The sequence below is a fragment of the Amphiura filiformis genome, chromosome 12 (genome assembly GCF_039555335.1).
Source record: "Amphiura filiformis chromosome 12, Afil_fr2py, whole genome shotgun sequence".
Taxonomy (NCBI): Eukaryota; Metazoa; Echinodermata; class Ophiuroidea; order Amphilepidida; family Amphiuridae; genus Amphiura; species Amphiura filiformis.
The window spans coordinates 3,172,714-3,194,543 of record NC_092639.1 but is presented as its reverse complement, the minus strand read 5'-3'; the positions used below and the strand labels follow the sequence as shown (position 1 = coordinate 3,194,543).

Sequence of the window (21,830 nt, the reverse complement as noted above, 5' to 3'; positions counted from 1 at the left end):
GCATTACCCCACTTTCCCCTATATGATGAATAGTATAGAAGACACAAATAAGTAAGCTCCCCTGGCAAAATATGGGGGGAGGGGGGTTATCCCCCACCCGGGATCTACGCCTATGTTGACCAATAGAAAACGTTAAGTTTTTATATGTATAACGTCTGTGATACATATACATCATCTAAACACAGCCAAATTAAAAAGTTTCCACTAGTTCCATCCCAATCTAATCAGGGCCTGATGAGTTTATGGCAAATAATTCATATAATAATTTTCTATACACTTTTCTTCGAAGGTTGATACCAAATTTGATATCAAAAGTGTAATCATCGTAAGCATAGAAACCTTTGTTTGGAAATTCGTGCAATTTTAAAAATGACATAGGGAATTGTATTACGTAGCGGAGCGAGCGTGAGTGCCAAGAATTACGTCGCCTGAATAGGCCGGCAGGTTAAAGGTTTGCCCATGCATGTCAAAATGCAAATCAAATACCCTGCTCTTTCAATTGTGCGCAGGCAAGTGTACAATGATTCCTGTACGGGCATGCTTCAGGCCACATAATAAGCTGATACCATGCATTGATTTTTGCGTGGTCAATTCGTAATTTGTCATTTTTAAAATTGCACGAATTTCCAAACAACGGCTCCTATGCTCACGATTATTAAACTTTTGATATCAAATTTGGTATCAACCTTCGAAGGAAAGTGTATAGAAAGTTATTATATAACTTATTTTGCCATAAACTCATCAGACTCTGATTAAATGGGGATGGAACTACTGGAGACTTTTTAATTTGGCTATGTTTACTTGCTAATACACTGAAAATCAAATAGAGATGAAGGATAAACAGGAAGAGTCTTTCAAAAAGACACAGTTCACGAATCAGGCGTATAGTCATTTGTTGTAACTTTCCATTTTCATATCTAACCTACTCTGCACTAGTCTTACAATAATTCGTGATTTGAGGCATAATGATACCTACATCCTGACTCTGACATCTCCCCAGCAAACAAACGTTCCAAGTCAATTATACCATGCAAATAATAACCTTTGCCCTACTAGAGCTCTAATTAAGATAACATCTAATTAAGCAAACATTACTGGGTACTATGGACCACAAGAGTCTCATCCCAATGGCATAGTCCAATAACCTCAATTACATAATCATAGTGCAAAATTTGACCTCAAGTTGCAGAGTAGAGTTTGTGTACCCAAATCTTCCAAGGATGAATGTACAAAAATGTATTAGGGTTTATAAACTGTTCCCATGATAGATGAGCATGTTGTGGATCCTAGTGTATGGTCAAATGTCACCGTCTATCGGGTTCTAAGACACACAGTAAACTGGTTGAGGGGGCGCAACACTAAATAAGCGTCCCATAGGATAACGTGTGATTTTGGCCTACTTCGAGCGCCATTCCTGGCGTCCCTGCAATACTTGGCAAAATAAATTTGGTATCAAATTAAAGCTCTGTTTCTGTAGATTCCAAAACTTTTGTCGGCATATATCGATGACCGTTGACTTTTTTCGCTATTTCGCGGTGCAAAAAATATGGCCTAAAAATATACTAAATTCACCACTCACATTTCAAAATCGGAAGTTGTCTTCATCCGCCACAGAGAATTGCTTTTGAGATAAAATGTCCGGTTTTTTCTGCATGTTATCATTGAAGACACTTGTCGAATTCATATGAGCTGATATTGAGTGATTTAAAGTGAACATGTCGGTAGATATGGTCGCTACAATCTCATACTCACTATGGACTATATTAGCCGAATTTCGTTCTTACATAAAATGCGTAGTGATTTAGTGTTGCGCCCCCTTATAAGGATTTAAAAGTTTTCAAAATCCACATTTGTCACTTATTAATTAAATTAGAGAAAATTTGTAGCTCAACACCGAAAATTTCATGTCTCTGCGACATTTCGTTCAAGAGAAATGTTGTTTTAAAGATCAGTGCCGAAACGCGGAAAATCGAATATTTCGACTTTTCCTCCAATATGCGAGACTGTGCACAAAACTCACTAAAACTAGTGACAGACAACAATTTAAGCACGTCTTTGAACCAAGTTTAATTTCTTTTCTAGATTATCTGTCTTGCCATTTTGTTTTGGAAAGCACTTGTTAATGAGTGTGAAGTAGAAAACACACCCCCCCCGTTTCAGTAGTAACAATTATGATCTTTTTGCATAGGCCTACTGAATATGCAGCAAAACGGCTTCATGCAGATTAACAATGCCTATTAACTTTAAAACCCATTTTGAGCCTTTTTGAAGATTTTTGGATACAATTTCTAGACTTTGCAGGCGCCTGCTCGGCCAATAAAGCATTTTTCCCAATAATAATTCATCAGGGTGACTTTTCGTAATCCTTGTTTATCATCATGATTGAAATAGAACACATTTCATGACGCGCATTTCTTATTTTACGCGAAGAATGTAAAAAGAACGCGTTCATAATTACGGCCGTTATAAGGATTTAAAAGTTTTCAAAATCCACATTTGTCACTTATTAATTAAATTAGAGAAAATTTGTAGCTCAACACCGAAAATTTCATGTCTCTGCGACATTTCGTTCAAGAGAAATGTTGTTTTAAAGATCAGTGCCGAAACGCGGAAAATCGAATATTTCGACTTTTCCTCCAATATGCGAGACTGTGCACAAAACTCACTAAAACTAGTGACAGACAACAATTTAAGCACGTCTTTGAACCAAGTTTAATTTCTTTTCTAGATTATCTGTCTTGCCATTTTGTTTTGGAAAGCACTTGTTAATGAGTGTGAAGTAGAAAACACACCCCCCCTGTTTCAGTAGTAACGATTATGGACTTTTTGCATAGGCCTACTGAATATGCAGCAAAACGGCTTCATGCAGATTAACAATGCCTATTAACTTTAAAACCCATTTTGAGCCTTTTGAAGATTTTTGGATACAATTTCTAGACTTTGCAGGCGCCTGCTCGGCCAATAAAGCATTTTTCCCAATAATAATTCATCAGGGTGACTTTTCGTAATCCTTGTTTATCATCATGATTGAAATAGAACACATTTCATGACGCGCATTTCTTATTTTACGCGAAGAATGTAAAAAGAACGCGTTCATAATTACGGCCGTTACAAGGGGCGCAACACTAAATAAGCGTCCCATAGGATAACGTGTGATTTTGGCCTACTTCGAGCGCCATTCCTGGCGTCCCTGCAATACTTGGCAAAATAAATTTGGTATCAAATTAAAGCTCTGTTTCTGTAGATTCCAAAACTTTTGTCGGCATATATCGATGACCGTTGACTTTTTTTTCGCTATTTCGCGGTGCAAAAATATGGCCTAAAAATATACTAAATTCACCACTCACATTTCAAAATCGGAAGTTGTCTTCATCCGCCACAGAGAATTGCTTTTGAGATAAAATGTCCGGTTTTTTCTGCATGTTATCATTGAAGACACTTGTCGAATTCATATGAGCTGATATTGAGTGATTTAAAGTGAACATGTCGGTAGATATGGTCGCTACAATCTCATACTCACTATGGACTATATTAGCCGAATTTCGTTCTTACATAAAATGCGTAGTGATTTAGTGTTGCGCCCCTTGAAGGCATACAAAGGTCAAAGGTCTGGATTTATTAGGTGTTTTTATAAGTCCATTAATTTTGTATTTTAAACAAAGAATATACGCTCAACATTTTATCCGTGCATATCAGAAAACAATAATAAAATAAAATCCAAACAAATTGTGGTTTTATTTCTGAGTTGGGCATATGGGCATAATTTTAGCAAAACAATTGCGAAGTAAATCTAGCAAGAGTGAAATTAGAAGCTTTTCACAAAGTCATGCCTATAGGTGCGCCCGCTTAAGGCGGGCGCCCCAAAAACGTGTTGTCCTTCATTTAGCTCCTTGAACGAGTTGACATTCACTCTTTTAGAGTGGTTTTCACTCTTTTTTGAGTGGTTTTAAAGTAAAAAACACATTTCATTCATTTTTGAGTGGTTTTATAAGTGAATCACTCTCAATGGAGAGTGAGATTTTCATTCTTTTACATTTAGAGAGTAGAATATTGGATCATCAAAACTTTCTTAATCTGTGTCAATAATAGAATATTGATTCAAGATAATTGAATACATTTTGAGTTTGTACTTTAACACTGAGCGATCTTGCGATCGATTTCTAGCCAATCAGATAGGACTTCTTTTCTTGCGTTCGGTGAAATACCAATCGCCCGTCGCTCACCGCGGAGTATGTGAGCTGTATGGAAAATATTTATAATATAGGGTGTTGACACTGTGCCATATTGGGGCAAGTTCGCCCATGGTGGGGTAAGTTCACCCTAACCATACATAAAGTTTAAACATTTCATAACAATAACATATTAAATGCAAACATTAAGCAAGAGTATACAGGGCATTCATTCTCTTCTGGGGAGTCACTAAATTTGTTGCAGGGGTCTGGTCAGGGTAAAATGTAGGGGTCCAAAGTGAGCTTAAACGTATCATGTTTACAACTTCGGTGGTATGAGTAATACTGATACCACATAACTTTCAAAAACATGCTTTTCAGTATAATTAATTATAAATATTTTGCATAATACGCTGATGGGGCAGGTCCGCCCTCCAGTTTGGGGTAAGTCCGCCCGGGGAAGATATAGGGCGAACATGCCCCATCCTCAAAAGGGCGAACGTGCCCCTTGTGCACATTTTTGCATTTTCTTCAGGGTATGCAAAATTCAAATCGAATAAGGAGTTTATATCTGCATTAAATCTGTGACAAATCCCATATGTTCCCAATTTAGATTTCCATTAAAACCATCTGTATTTATGCATCAATGATAATACAACATTTAATGCAAGAAAAAATTACTCTTAATTTTTTTTGTTTTGGCTGCAGTTCGATGAACACGTCCCTATATATATGTCGCGTAGCTAATATGAGAAGTTTATAATGACCTACGTCACCTAATTTTACCATCACCAAATTCCCCGATAGCCGTAGTGCTGAGAAACAAGGGTGGGCGAACCTGCCCTAGGGCGAACACTCCCCGCTCTCCCTATATAATGATCGCCCGGTGAGGTCAGACATTGACAATCACATGGTTTTGCTTTACACAATACTGTAATATTATAAATACCCATTCGGGCCGATACAGACTTTTTTGTGGATGTAGGCCAATATAGAATTTCGATGTAGCATGTCTTCGTAATTTAATCTATAAGTTCCCATTTATTTCCAGTCACCCTGGATAACAAATAGCGCCTACAACCACCCCATGCACCTTGTGGAAGCTTGTGGATAACAAAACAAACCTGTTACAAAACAGGTGCATGTCTGAAATTAACTAGTAACAAACGCACGGCGCATGCGCGAGCCGGGAAATTCAGTTTTGGTTTTGAAACGTAAACAAAGCCGAATATCAAAACGACTCCATGCAGAAAATCACTTCTTTTTATAAAACTAAGCAAAATTACAACAATTACTTCAGGGAATATAAACACCAAAGTCATATCTAGCACATATGTCAAAAACAAGTTGAAAATTCATCAGATAAGCGAGAAAGGGTCGAATTTCCGGTCAAAAAATATTTCGAAAAAAATCATATTTTTTTGGCCTAAAACTTAGCCATAACAAAATTCCCGTACACCACCAATTTCATGATTTTTGTCCGCAAAAATTAACTGAGTAATCCTCATAGTGTTTTCAAGTCAATTCCCCGGGAGACGGAGAAACGGACATATAGAAAAAAAGATATTTAATTTTATTTAATTTAATCCACAAATTGACACCTGAGTCGGGGCGTTGCAAACGTATCATATACGGTGAGTATGTGTGTACATGTGTAGGGACCGAGTCTACAGCAAGCTTGAACTTCCCGGCTCGCGCATGCGCCCTGCGTTTGTTACTAGTTAAGTCTGAAAACATATTGTGCAAGCGCCCTCTCTATTTCGTCAAGACATTTTAACAAATCAATTTCCTCTCTTGCATTGCACAGCTTGTCATGGAGGAATATCATCCTTTTTTATGACATTTTTCAGTAGCTATCCATGAAAAAAGCTTTAATTCCCAAAATTTCAGTTGATTCCGATTTTGCGTTTGCGAGTTATGCATGATTTACACTGCTCCATGGCCCAGGGGGGCCACTGGTCATTGACCAGGGGGTATCATGCGTGGCCAAAGATTCAAGTAAAAAGGGTCTTTTTTCACTGTACTTAGGGGTGGTGCAATAATTATGTGTACCCCGGGGTGAATTCTCAAATGGTCTGCCAAAATCGCTTGCCCCCCTCTGGCCGTGCCAAAAATCTTTGCCCCCCTTTCGACGTGCCAAAAACCTTGCCCCCCCTTTTGATGTGCCAAAAATCTTTGCCCCCCTTACACATGCAAGATTTTGGGGAACCCGAATTTAAAACCTTAAATTGTCTATCATATAGTGCGAGCGCAGCGAGCAGGAAATTTTGCATATTTGAACGTGTTCCTAACGTTTTCCTATGCCTTTTTAGGGCATAATATAAAAACGGTAGGCCTACCCAAAATATCTGTGCCAAAAATTGCTTGCCCCCCCTTTCGACCTGCCAAAAATCGCTTGACCCCCCTTTGACCTGCCAAAAATGCTTGCCCCCCTTTTGGCCTGCCAAAAATCTTTGCCCCCCCTATAATTCACCCCGGGGTACACATAATTATTGCACCACCCCTTATGTATCGTGAATACTAGGGTATCTAAAACAAGGAAATTTGAGAAAAACGGTATACCTTGTACAATAAATCAGTGTTAGGGTCCTTTGAGACAAATGTAGTAGGCCCTACTTCAGTGGTTCACTAATTATTTAAGCAACAGAAAACAATATGTACATTACAACTCTTGTGAATCAGAACTTAAAGATATTATTTGTGGTGTACCTCAAGGTTCTATACTGGGTCCCTTATTATTCATTCTCTATGTAAACGATATTATCAACACATCAGATGTATTAGACTTTATATTATTCGCAGATGACACTACTATTCTGTACTCACATAAAGATATTGAAAGTAAATATCAATTAATTAATAATGAATTGAAAGAAATTAGTAATTGGTTCAAGTCGAACAAACTATCGGTAAATGCAAGTAAAACAAATTACATGGTTTTGGGTACACCACATATGACATCAAAAATAAACTCAACTGTGTGTGATGTATCTCCTGAGATCATTTTAGATGAGTCAGTTCTGGAACGGGTTACTAATACAAAATTCCTGGGTGTGATTATTGATGAATGTTTGACGTGGAAATACCATATAAACTGTATAGCAAAAACCATCTCGCGAAATATTGGAGTTATGAACAAACTTAAATTTTATGTACCTGATCGTATCCTGTATTCTCTATATTGTACTCTTGTTTTACCTTATTTAAATTACGGAATATTGATTTGGGGTGATACGTGTAAAACATACTTGGATAAAATTATGAAATTACAGAAATGGGCTGTGAGGACAATAGCAAATAGTCATTATAGAAGCCACACTGCTCCCTTATTTGCCAAATACAATATTTTAACTCTTGCAGACACCTACAAACTTGAATTGGGGGTATTTATGTACAAGTACAGTAATAATGAATTACCGGGCGTATTTGATGGCTTCTTTACACTACGTTCCAATATTCATAATTACCAAACGAGAAACGCAGATAAATTCAACTTAATGAAGAACAACAAAACATTTACTGACCATGCCATTCGTACTGCTGGTCCTATATTATGGAATTCATTGCCAAATTCAATAAAAACGGCAAATTCATTGAAACATTTCCGTAAGATATATAAACGTGACTTGATCTCAAAATATGATTAATTCTTGAGCATTGTGTTTCTCGTTTGTTTGTTATGCTTTGTTTTGTTTTTACTTTTTTGATGGTAACATTTCTTTGTTAAGGGGGTGACTTCCTCTGGCCTTACTGGCCTTCTGGTCATCCCTCCATAATTCGTTTGTTTGATATTGCCTTTGTTTTTTAAAATATATACTTGTGTGATTTCATGTGAATTATGGGAAAATAAAATATCTTGTATCTTGTATCTTGTATCTTGTAATAAAGGTTAAAAGTTATGAACTTTTGAATTTGTGTTTTCCCAGTTATCATGAAGGGTTTTAGAGTCAAAATATGACTGCATGATTTACTTGCTTCTAATGGGGGCAAAAATAATGTCAATACTTATTTAGGGTATGAAATTGTACTTTTCAGACCTCGTAAATAGGCCTACTTACTTGTTTCCGGGGGGCACTACAACTTTGGAGGTGACGCGTATGTAGGGCTGCTAAGACCCCCTTTTTCAGCATCGCTGTCACCCAAAGACCCCATATTTTTTTACGAACACATGCTCTGTCACCCAAAGACCCCCTATTTTTCCATTTGATCTGTCACCCAAAGACCCTTACAAGTTCAATATGAACAGCAAGTTTCATTTCTCACTGATTTTGTTACTTATTTTAAAAATCAAAGAAATTTGAAGCTATTTAGAACTAGAAATCCGATTTTCGAGGTTTCTGTACTATGTGGCGCTGTTTCGGCTCTCACCCAAAGATTCCATTTAAAAAAAAGTCATGTTCTCACCCAATGACCCCATATTTTTTACATTTTGCTCTCACCGAATGCCCCTTAGTGCGAAAGTGCCAGCCCATATCCATTTCAAATTGAAGTGCCCCCCGGGACTTGTTTGGGTGCTATTTGAAACTTTGTGGCTACGCGTGATACCCCTTGTCAATGACCAGTGGTTTAAATTCAAATTTGACGATATTTTATTGAACGAATTAATCTGCAAGAAATATTTGGTACATAAACATTATTTAGCCAGAGGTTTCCAGTGGTATAAAAATCTCAACCTTTTTTTTTAGAATAGATTGGGGATGAGGCTGTGGATCACGCAATGCCCTTTTGAATTAAAACAAAACAAACAAAAGAAACTGTAAAAACATGTAAAAAATGTTAAAGAAATGAAAAAAGATATTGTCAAACTCTTAGAAAACACTCGACTCTTCCATACATTTTTCGAATGAATGAAAAACGGTTCGCTTGTTGCGCATAAATTTGTAAAAAGAAGACCTATAACCTAACCTAAATCCTCTAAAATTTGCCTTTTTGGGACTTTTTAAAACCATACCAACAGGGGACTTTAGTCTTTTTTCTCCCACTTATCGATCTTTATTGATGGTGAAAAGTGGACTCTTAACTCATCAAGAGAGATGCAACTGGGGTAGAAGTTGGACTAACTAGTCTACGGTATAGGCCGGGCCTATATAGGTTAGGCCTACTATAGGGAGTTAAGACCATGGGGAGCCTGAGGGTGTAACCCCGTAGGCCTTCTCGTCGGAAATTTCGCGAAATAAGATAATGTGGTGGGTTAATTCTGTTGACAAAATCAACGCGAGTCGTGAGTTGTACAAAAATGCGCAAACCTTAGTTTTGGGACCGGTATAGTAGGCTTATAGGCCTACTAGACTTCTCCGTAGTCCACTTGCCCATTTTGCATACTCTGGCTATTACATTTAAGGTTATTAATTATTTTAAACTGTTGTGATTTGGTAGTACACAGCATCTTACGAATGGTAGTGAGCTTTGGCAAAAACTGCATTGCTCAATTCATAGCCAGCGTGTAGAAGAATATAAATATCACAGATACACTTTTATAGGTGCTGCGGTTCTTGAGTTACGTTGTAAAGAGGGCTGAAACAACAACACTTTTGTAAAACGTACATAACTCATTAACAACAATACATTAAGCAAGTTTGCAAAGTATATGATTTGTAGAATGAACTTTTCCAAAACATCAAGGCAATAATTTTTAATAATATATTGATATAGATAATGAAAATCGATTTTTAATGTTGCTTCGACCAACAATACCTCGTCTACCCTTAAGCATAAAACTCTGATTTATATTGATTTGTGTGCAACTGATAGATTTTCACATCTGTAGGCTTATCTGATCTTTTCAGTCACCGCACTCCATCTGTTTGTTAGCTTCCCTTTCGTGGTTCGCTATAAAACTGGTAGATTCCAAAATCAGAATTGTTCAGTATTAAAGTGAGCCATTATAATTATGCAAGATAATGTTGCACTTACTTTTATTGTCACTAATCATCTGATATTCTTAATTCTTTATGACCATTTTACTATTGAATACTTTAATTTTAATATTAAAACATCAGTACCCGGTATATAATTTTGAGTTCAGCGAAATGGGTTCATCATGACTAATAATAACATAGGTCCTATTTTTAATAAAATTCGACTCAGTGGCATAGTCTAATGGCCTACGCGTTTTCAGGTAGGCCTAGGCCTATCTTTGAAATATTGTACGCATTAAAGTTTAACCAAAAGGGATAGTTGTTGAAGGGCAAAAAAAGGAGAAAAAAATCGCGAAATACCTGAAAAATAAAGATGTTTTGTCTCTGTTAGCGAACTGTTTTGGAGCATTATCATAGTGCACTCTCAGAACATTGGTTAAAAATGTTAACCAACTTGGTTAAAATTTTAACCAACCATGTATTTACAGGTGAACAGCCCAACAGTTGGTTATATTGTTAACCAACCTGGGTTGGTTAACAATATAACCACAGGTTGGTTAAAAACATTGACCAACTACTGGTTAACATTACGGTAACCAACCAGTTGGGCAAAGCATGTTGGGCAAAATATAACCAATAGTTGGTTAAACACTATGAATGGGAAGTTCATTTCATTGTTCATATTTTAACCAATTGGAGACATTTGAAGGCAGGAAATTATATTATAAACATTTTATCGGGTATAACATTTAGTTTAAGTGTGTGCGAGGCCAGACTGTGAGCAAGACTTATATACGATGCTTTATCGACGACAGCTACCACCACAACCGGTAAGCTTAAGCTTAAGCTTTACCGGTTGTGGTGGTAGTTGTCGTCGATAAAGCATCGTAAGTCTTGCTCACAGTCTCGGCCTCGCACACACTTAAACTAAGTGTTATACCCGATGAAATGATATACTTTATAATATAATTTCATACCTTCAAATGTCTCCAACAGATCTTGAAGACCCTGATCCACCGCTTTGCAGCAAGCCACTCATATCGGCCATCTTGTTTTCTGAAATGCATTTTTGCCCAACACAATGACCAATCACAGTTCGCAAAGGAACACCATGTGACCATGGTTGGGCAAAACCATACTTTGCCCAACTTTATTGGCGGGAAAAGGATGTTTTTTTTACCAAGGTTGGTTAACCTTTAACCAACATTGTGTAAATACCAGATTGACAGGTTTGACCAACCATGTATTAAACTGTATTTTGCCCAACTTCAAGAATCTTAACCATTGTTGGGCATTTTTTAACCAACTGTTTTCTGCCCATTCATTTTTTATCCAATGTTCTGAGAGTGTGCCGACACCAAGATGAACTTTTATACCTCACCTCATGTCGTGCCGTAGGCCTAAATGAGAAATTTGAAACTAGTTTAAAAATTATAAATCACAAGTTTTTGGAAAATTGTCGTGTTTTGTTTGCCTCCCTCCGTCCCACTTCACGAAATACGGTTTTAAACTTCAAATCAAGTGCATCATTTTTCAGGGTCTTGGAAATAGTAATGACTGGTGTCCCTGTGTCAGGTAATTTAACATTGAAATCAGGGCTCAAAATATGGAGGGCCCAAGGGCCCTCGGCTCCCGAAAATCAGTGAGGGCCCACAAAAGACACATCCGGTGGGCCCAATGGCCCGCAAAATTTGTGGCAATTTGCTTACTTTTTTTGTAGCTTTTTGTGGGGTTCATAGGTTAAAACCAATGGCCCTAATTCGGGCCCACACAAATTTGTGAGGGCCCTCAAACATTTAAGATCAAGGGCGGAAGGGCCCAAATGGCCCTCAGAAATTCTGGCTTAATATTTCGAGGCCTGATTGAAATCGTCACTGTGACGCTCCTCGACCGCTCCGCCTCCGCTACAAATCATTTTTGTGCCATTTAATTTAATTTCAATACCGCCCCCTTCTGAACATGTTGCCAAGAACGCTTTGCACTTCCGGATACCCACAATTCCTAGCACTCACATATTTTTCTGATCAAATATGGCGGATCGCACGGAGAGTCCTGTCACTGACGGAAAAAATAACGAAAACACAGTAAAAATAATATGTCTTGGAGATTCAGCTGTTGGAAAGTCAAAGTAAGTGTTACTATCATTGATTCTCCTTAGTTGTTTGTACATCGCGTTCTTTATTTTGTAGCTAGCCGTGCCGTTGTAGACGAATATCCGTATCGTCATTTCCCATTTGTTTTGCACTGCCTCTCTACCTCTTGCATGCTAGTTCAATACATGAATGGCACCTGTCAGACCTTACATGTAGATTATTAATACACAGATTGGAATTTTCCATGCCTGTGCCCTCTAAGCGTACCTGGTGACATCGCGCAAAGTTTCTTTTATTATGTACGCCAGCTATATTTCTTGCGCTATTTTAGTATTTCATGATTTATAATTTTATTTATTGAGTTTGCTCACGCGGTACTTGAGTCCTGACTTAGCGTCGACCCCCTTGGGCAACATGCCAAGTTTCCACGGTATGTATCAGATAGGTACAATACAAAAAAATTTGAACTTTTTTTGATTCTCATCAAAGTAATCTCATATTAAAGAGCTAAATGAAAGAAAACTGATGAGGCATAAATGAATGTCATACGACATGTGGTTATGGAGATATGCTAATTTGAATGTCTCAATTTTTCAGCCAATTTCCTGTACAAACTTTTTGTGCATGCACATATTAAAATGGTTATAGGCCTATACTGTACAATTTTAAGAAACAAGCACTTGTCATTTACCGGTACTGAACTGTAAATGTAATCCTAGATTGATTGAATTTGTATTGATGTGAACATAAGGCCTGGATCATTTTCTTTGGAAGGGGGGGGGGGGTCCCAAATATACACGGGGGGTCGGGGGTCCTTTTTTTTAAAAAGAAAAATAGGGGGTCATACAATTTTGATGACCAAAATGTAGGGAGTCTCAAGATGACCACAGATAGTGTGTTTATCTTATTCAAAAAGACTGAATACAATTTTAGCCTCTTCATGGGGTACATAGGCCCTAAGGTGCTGCCGAAATAGGGGGGGTCGCAATTTTATTGATGCTGACTTTTCGTAAATTTGGGAGCCCCCTTCCGCAGAAAATGATATCCCCCTAATATACAAATGAACATGTATGAGTAACATTTTGTTTTATTTCTGTTTTCTGATGCAGATTCCAGCTTTGACAGAGGATGGTAACCAGGGACTGTCTTTTGGAATTTGCAGGAGAGCATTAAATTAAAGAGCAGTAGAGAGCGATTGCTCTCGCTCTCCTCAAAAGGCAGTCCCTGAGAGGGCCAACATCATGCAAAAATAAAGAAAAACTGAAATTTGTGTTCAAGTGTCTTATTTTGTTTTTGTTTTGTCATTGAAAAACTCACGGTTTTGATACTACCCACCCGAGTACACCTTTTCACTGATACAAGGGGGGGGGGGTAATTAATTATTATAAGCACTAGCTGATGCATTCACCCCCCCTCCCCAGGAAAATGTTTTTGAGCAGGCACCCTTTGGAGCACTGGCTGGCGCATGCTCCCTATTCCGAAGACCATTGCGGAAACTCAAGGGCCAGTTCACTTAATCATCAGAATGGGGTCACTCCTGCTCAAGTATGAACTCCATTGCCCCCTTCCCCCAGCTTAAGTTTTGTCTTTGAGCAGGCACCCTTTGGAGCACTGGCTGGCGCATGCTCCATATTCCGAAGATCATTGCGGAAACTCGAGGGCCAGTTCACTTGATCATCAGAATGGGGTCACTCCTGCTCAAGTATGAACCCCCCTGCCCCTTCCCCCAGCTTTAAGTTTTGTCTTTGAGCAGGCACCCTTTGGAGCACTGGCTGGCGCATGCTCCCTATTCCGAAGATCATTATGAAACTCGAGGGCCAGTTCACTTGATCATCAGAATGGGGTCACTCCTGCTCAAGTATGAACCCCCTGCCCCTTCCCCAGCTTAAGTTTTGTCTTTGAGCAGGCACCCTTTGGAGCACTGGCTGGCGCATGCTCCCTATTCCGAAGATCATTGCGGAAACTCGAGGGCCAGTTCACTTGATCATCAGAATGGGGTCACTCCTGCTCAAGTTACCCCCCCCCCATGACGTAGCATCATAGGAGTACGTCCCTCCCCCATCAATTTGAACATTTAGAAAATCAAATAGGAAAATGCCCCCCGGCCATCATACCCGATGTGCCCACCCCAGTCATTCAGCATCTATCATAGATATGCATGATGGGATAGGAAAAGGAAAGGTCCAAATTTGCTTCTTCCCCAGACTCATAGTCGGCACAGAATGAGAATCTATCCCAGCATTCACAGCATGAGCCCATTCAATTAGTATACGCAAACCATGCCGGGTTAAGGTTATACAAAGAAACGTATAAAAAACGTATAAAAGACGTATAAAGTTGTTCTCTAAAACCGCGTTTTCTCAGCAATGAAATATCGCAGTGAGTCAAATGTTGGTGCATGGATGTATCTTTACATTTTTTTTGTGTGTTTATACAAATTTTTAGAATCCGTTTGAAAATCCGTCGTTTAAATCATTTTTACGCACCATGTTCACAAGATCAAAAACGCGTTCCATGCAGTTTTTTTCAAATTTTCGCTCCGTATAAAACCACGCCGAGTGATTGTTTTCTCCTTTTTTTTATTTTACTAAAATCGACCAAAGAAATAATGTTGCCATGGGGAAGAACCAAATACAGTACCGATTAAATTTTATTAGCCCGTTTTGGGGAACAATTTTCGAGAATCTTGTACCACAAAACACTGTTATGTAACATTATCGATATCTGGATTGTGGAACGTTAATTTTGATTTCTAACTGCCTACATTATTTCTCCAATGTCTGGCGCTTACTTTTACCATTTGAATTTCACTCCAAATTTAAGCTACTTTTGCAAAAAACGAGGTTTTTCGCCATCGATACCTCCGACATTTACAGCGGTAATGAGCGTGTTTATCATAAGAGCCTGTTTACGCACTATTCCATAATAGTCAGTTTGAGATCAATCGATTTCATATGTCCCTTCAGTTGCTCAATCGGTTAGCGCTACCGGACTTATACGCTCGACTATATAATACTATACTTTTGAGCTGGAAAATTTGGTACGTGTTCGAGTCCCTCACGTGGTCCATTCCCTTTATTTTATTTTATTTTTCTCTCACTTTTTTCTTTTTTCTTGTTCGTTTCTTTCTTTCTGACTGCAGCGATTGTTTGTTTTTGCCCGTTTTTTTTCATGATATAATTCAGGAATTTTTAGGCTATTCTAGTCTAATAGGCGCCGCCTATGAATATATTTTTACAAATTCGATTAACAAAATATTGGTTGTTGGTTTTGTTATTGTTGTTGTAGTTATTGTTGTAGGCCTATATATTGCATAATCAGGGTATAAATAGGCCTACTAGGCCTATTATAGCATGGGAAGCATTGATTTATTTCACGACAGATATCATTCAGGATAGTTTTTAAAAAGTGAAAATTTAGAAAATCCAAAGGAAAATTGCAAAACGGCTGCCCACAATCACCCCCCCCCCAATCAGCCCATATGGTCCTATCATGGTCGCCCCCTCCCTATCCCTGCAACATATAGGATGACTCACGAGCAGCGGTTTGTCCGTGGCGGCCCTAGTTCAGATTGATACACTATTTTACGCGTGAGTTCATTCTTTTCTGCATGGCTGTTTCCATTATTAACTTACGCCCCTCTGGAATCAAGCCTTGAAAATCAATTGCATTTAACCTTAAACATGTTCACTCACTGGCAAAAGTCGCAGAATTCGTACTACACAAAGTCCCCAGTTCACTCACTTTTTGCGCAAGGCATCCATCAAATCTCATCAAACCAAACATTTTTATGTACAAAAAACTACCTTTATTCACCGCGTGCTCCATTTAACTTACCGCTGAATTCCGTTATTTAGATATTTGGAGAGTAATTTCCGAAAAAAATTAGATCGAAATCGTCACTTTCAAACCCACTAGAAAGTCGCCAAAATTTGCCGCGACCACGTGCGAATCATCTGACCTCTTCCGGGGTATGATCAAGTTTAACCTTTTGACTTGGCCTTGTAAGCTTTGGAACTGTTTCTAACTCGATCTAATTCCCCAAAAAAATATTTTCAAAAACATCGCCATAAAATTTACTACCGGTAATGAATTTCCAAAATGGCGCCGGGTGCGCGATTTCCCTATGCTGAGAGAGGCTGAATATTGCGCATGCTCAGGTAAGGAATGCTCACATACCTATATCAGACATTCATTGATTGCAGGGATGATAAACATGCATGACCATGTTCATGATCAGTGGCGTAGGCCCGTAGCCAGTAGCAGTGACCAGCATGCCAGTGTGTGGGAGGCGGGCGGGGAGGCCGGTGCCCCCTCCCCCCGCTCACCAGTGCCGTCGGTTCATCTTTAGCCTAATAGGCTAGGGCTAGGCTGACGTCGATACACATGGACATGTAGACAACAGGCCCTTCCCTTGGCTAAAAAAAATTGGGGGTCAACAAGTGTATGGTCATATACATGTACAATGTATGCCATGACCTGGGTACGCTAAAATGGGCTGGGGGAGCAATACAATTCAACTTTCTTTTTTCAAGTTTCATTCTTGTTTATTCTAGTACATGACTGCGTTCAAAGTATTTAATAATTTGGTATCAATTTTAACATGTTTATTGCTAGATTTAGAAGTCTGCTCTAAAAAATAAAACCATAGGCCTACCACCAGTCCATTTGGACTAGTATTGCACATAGAAACGTTCCCAATTATATTTACTTTGATCAGACTCTGCATCTATCAGCAATGACATCAATCATGCTTACTGACCAATAAGAGACGCGATCGCGAATCAACTAATTAATTTATTCATGAGCCCACTCAATGACTGCGTGGGATCGCCTGCACAGTGCAAAACCCCACACTGGTCGCGCCGTGAATATAAGCACAACACACACAGTATACTACACACAGTAATGCCCTACACGAGTCGTGCGGTATTTTACATGCATCGGAAAATGAAATTTTGGCGAATAAATGTCAAACATACCTAAATGCAAACGTCCTTTCACCAGAAAATTCGGCGATGCACCCTATTGATTCATTCACAAACAGGCCTGGAAATAAGTCCGTCTGAACCAGGAGCCAAATATTTGGAAAAGCGGCTCCTGGTCCTGTAATTTTCTACTGAACCAGGAGCCATTTTTAAAGAGCCAGGAGCCAATTTTCTGAAAGTATCAAAATGCTTATTTTTGTTATTTCTACAGCTTTCGATACTCACCTAGTCACCTAAGATGTTTAGATCCATGTTATTTGTTTTAGGTAGCATGTCATGAATTGGTCATCTTTTGTGTAACATAGTGTTTTATGATAAAAATATCACCAATTTTGATTCACTTCAACACAACTTTTAATGAATACATTTTAGACCATTAAAAGTATACATTTCTGGAAAGCTTATATTACAAGGATGCCAAATCAACAAAGTATAATATCAAAATACAGGGTGGGTAAGAAATATACAGGGTGGAACATCAACAAAATTAACATCTTTTGTGTCATAGTAAACCCCATATTTTCTTTTTCTGAAAGCTATGTAGCTCAAAATATATGGATTCAGAAAGACATTGCATGGACCCTTCCAACAAATTAGGAAGAAAGAGTTTGGTATCCCTTGCGTTAAACATACAGGGTGGTCAAAAATTGTAAAATAATTTTACAATTTGTATGACATTATCAATCAAAACTTTTTTCCTTCATGTCTGGCACTTAAACTAATAGCAAAATTGAATTCCTCATCAAATGTCCTTAAAAATATGTGTACTTTTGAATAATCAGGGTGACTCGGGCAAGAGATAGGCCATTTAGAAATGTCTGAGCATTACGTGCACACTTTGTACAGTAACATATAGGGAAAACTGTCTTAATTAGCATTTAATTAGGCAATTAATTAGTTACATCTTTTGTTACAGTTGATCTACTATGAGGTAGATTAACAATCCAGGATGATATATGTGCAATTTGGTGTCCATGCTAGTTGTACTTTTTAAGATACAAAGGTTTGAAGTTTGCCATATTTTCACAATTTTGTGTACAACCCTATGGGGCTCACCCGCCCCGCTCACCCGACCCAGCTCCTCCATTGACACATCTTACATATTGAAGTATAAATCTCAAAGTAGTTGTCCAATTGACTTGGGGTTTTTTGTATTTGACAAAGAACATAATTATCTACAAAATGACACCAAACTTTCTAAAATAGGTATCATATTTTTAAAATAAACTGACTTGAAGTGGGAAGAAAGCATTTTCATGTTACGGCTCCTCCATTTATGGGTGACCTATTTGTGACATGCGACCTTTAATCTTATTATATTTTAACAAATAACAAGTTAAATAACAATGTTATTATATATCTGAACAGACCAGTTAAAAAACTATGAGTCTTATTTTATTTTATTTTATTTTATTTTTTCTTTTTTTTATGAAAAACAATATTTAGAAACACATTGGCATTTTATTTTATTTTTTATTTTTTTTATTTTTTTTTTTTTTTTATTTTTTATTTTTTTTTTAATTTTTTTTTATATTTTTTTTTTAATTTTTTTTATTTTTTTGTTTTGTTCTATTCTTTTCTATTCTATTCTAGATATTTTATTTTATTTTATTTTATTTTATTCTATTACCCCGGTAATATGTGAATCTAATGACTAAAATCAGGGCTCAATTTGGCCTTACCCGTTTTTTTTCATGATTTTAGGAAAATTGTATTAAAAAAATCTAGAAACAACCATCGGCAAAATTCAAGATGGCCGCCTTCATGATCGCGATTATCGTGATCACCTAACCAGAAAACAAGGCAAAATACTGCCAAAATTATGAGCCCTGAAGGCAAATATCAAGGAAAATTGGCAAAATATTACGTAAAAGATAAGATTTGGCACTGCATTTTGTTGAAAATACATTGGAAATGGCCAATATTTTGAGTGGAAATGAGCTTGCCTGACGAAGTTTTACTGGGCCATTTCCCCGGTCCCCGCACTCCGTGCATCCGCGGGTATTCATGCTCGTCGAAAATTTCGCGAAATAAGGGGTGTTTTCAGATGAAGAAACGCGATTCGCGAAACACACAAAAAAAGGGGTGTTTTTTCAAACCACGTGTTCGCGAAATTGAAAAAAAAGGTATTTCATCGAGCAGCCTACGCGTTCCTGCCAGAAAAAAGTATATTAGAAATATCGTTCGCGTTTTAGCGAAAATAGGGGTATTGTCGAAGGGCAAATAATCCGCGAAATCGCTAAAAAAAAGGGGTGTTTTCCCCCTAAAAACTTCGCGAAATAAGATGCAAAAGGGGGTGTTTTTAAAGTTCACCGACAAGCATGAATACCCGCGGATGCACGGAGTGCGGGGACCGGGGCCATTTCGGAGCACTGAACTTGACAAAATGGAGCAATACTGGTCATATATACCGGGCGCAAAATACAGATTTTCTCTGGCGCCTGGGCGTAATTCTGGTTGGATCCAGGCGTCAAAACTCGGTAACCGTAGGGTAAAAATCGCTCGGCGCCTGCTTGTTTCCAGGCTTGTTCACAAATCTGACCTTTAAAGTTGTAAAAACCTGTACAAAAGTTCCTGTTGCTCAAAAAAAAATTTAAGATTATGATCCAAGTGCGAAATTCCACCACTAGTTTCCGACTATTTTGCGCCATTAGTATCAGAAATGTTGCGCCGTAACATGGTCCGAAATGATGAATTTTGATGCCAAAACTTCATCGATTTTCACACTTTTTCGTCAGTATGGAATCCATTTTGTATGTTAATATCAGGTCATGGCACATGATCAGTTTACTTCGGGTAAAGTCGGACAAATTTGTCAATATTCGAGGCATCTTTTATGAATGAATATTTCCCGCTCGGCCATAGACCGAAGCCAGCTTCAATAGGTGACGTCATCTAATGAGGTCTCGGCACATGCGCACTTTGCTTTTTGCCCCAGCGATAGTGGAATTAGCATATGCAGGATTGGCTATACAGGTATGTTTCTACGTGTATTGTGAGAGTTACAGTAAAAAATCTTCAATTAGGTAATGGATTCCATAGACATTACATAGTCCCAGTAACTGAGAATGTGACAACATTTTACATTTACCGTATTGTTTGTAATAAACGCCCCGGGGGCGTTGCATTTTTCCAAAAGGGGGGCGTTTATTGGAAGTGAATTGTCAGTGAAAAAATCTTAAAAATCAGGTTCAATTTCCCGATGGTGCTCCTATTAAAAGGAGGGATTCACGACTATACATGATGGCGGCGCCCACGGAAAATGATATTTTCGTGGGAAATACAACAAAATTACTCTTGTAAGTGCATGGAATTAGTGAAATTCTAGCATAATTAAGCGATGAAATGGATGAGAGTTGAGTCATAACATGTTTTGTCCATTCAATATAGCGATCGTGACTGACATGACTGATGCAAGTTTTAAGCTTACCTACACGATATGGCATGGAAATGATTGCATTTTTTGTCAATTTTGCACAGAAAAATTGGAGGGGGCGTTTATTAGAGGGGGAGCGTTTATTACAAACAATACGGTACATAGATTGGGTATTATCTGCTAATGTCACAGTCTCAGGGCCCATTAGAATGTGGCAGCATATATATATAAACAAGGCAATACAGGGAAATTGGAGAGTACCTGGACTGCACTATTTATGCTGCATTTGTGCAACTCTGACTCGGCAAACTCTACTACGACGGACCCCCTACTTTCAGATTTTCTGCAAGTTTGGGGGTCCCTGCGGACTCTAGAGCAAAATGTCCTAGCGCTACCCTGGAGAGTACGAAACACGTTTCCTGTCCCTATGTAAATCACAAGTTGCAGTTCACTAAAACAAAACCTTAAAGTATGCTCACCTAAAAGTCACCTTGATTCCTTCGTATTTGAACTTATGTTAAAAACAGATGATTTTCGCTGCAGTTTCTCTGCGCAACGTGCTATTCATGTACATTTTTTGTAAGGAGCCATTTGAATGTTGCATTGTGGGAATTTCTGTGAGACGGCCTGTCACATATTTGTCCAGGTGTGCGGGATGAAAATCCTTGGCAGGTGACAATAGTTTGGTCGATCAATTGATTTTACACCCGAACCTAGAGGATTATTCATGCATGGGTTTAGAAATATAGAAAGTTCGTATGAATTCAAGCAAACATATTACATGTATTTAATTCAAATCAAAAATCAAACAGGAACAAAAAAACAACCCAATCCGTCTGAAGGAGAATTTATATAAACAACGCCACCACGTGGATAGATCTTCAAAATAAACAACAGTTTGACCTTTTCACCTACATGTACAATACATCCAGTTCTTCCTTTTTTCACTCCCCAGTAGTAGAAAGAAAACACCTTTAAACTTATTATTTTGCAAAAGTAATGATACAAATATACCGTATACATGTAGGTAATCAACAGAAGAAACTAGATAGAATAGTGAAATACGTCTACCAACAGCATTGTATAAAATTTTTGTTAATTTAGGAAATGTGTGCAACTTTCGGATGTGTGTATAGGCGAGATATCTAGGATGTGAGCAACAGCTCGTTTAAACATCCAAATGATTATGATAGTGTTCAATCTTTCTAGTTACATGTACTAGGACTAAGACATTACACACAAACAGGGCTAAAAAGAGTCGCCTATAAATTTACGTAAGTAGAGAAGTAATACACCTGTGCAGGGACTGTCTTTTGGAATTTGCAGGAGAGCATTAAATAGCTCTT

General features: G+C 38.1%; 2 protein-coding genes across 2 annotated transcripts in view; one reads left to right on the top strand and one right to left on the bottom strand.

Annotated features, from left to right (window-relative positions):
• Positions 1 to 21,830, bottom strand: part of LOC140165660 (UDP-glucuronosyltransferase 2A1-like) — a 455,852-nt gene that overhangs the window by 83,449 nt on the left and 350,573 nt on the right. The window lies entirely within an intron of this gene.
• The window catches only part of LOC140165663 (rab-like protein 2A), a 47,037-nt gene continuing 37,251 nt past the window's right edge, over positions 12,045 to 21,830 (top strand). Inside the window, exon 1 of the mRNA XM_072188960.1 lies at positions 12,045 to 12,155. Coding sequence (XP_072045061.1) covers positions 12,058 to 12,155 — 98 coding nt within the window. The 5' untranslated portion in view covers positions 12,045 to 12,057. The remainder of the gene's footprint in view (positions 12,156 to 21,830) is intronic.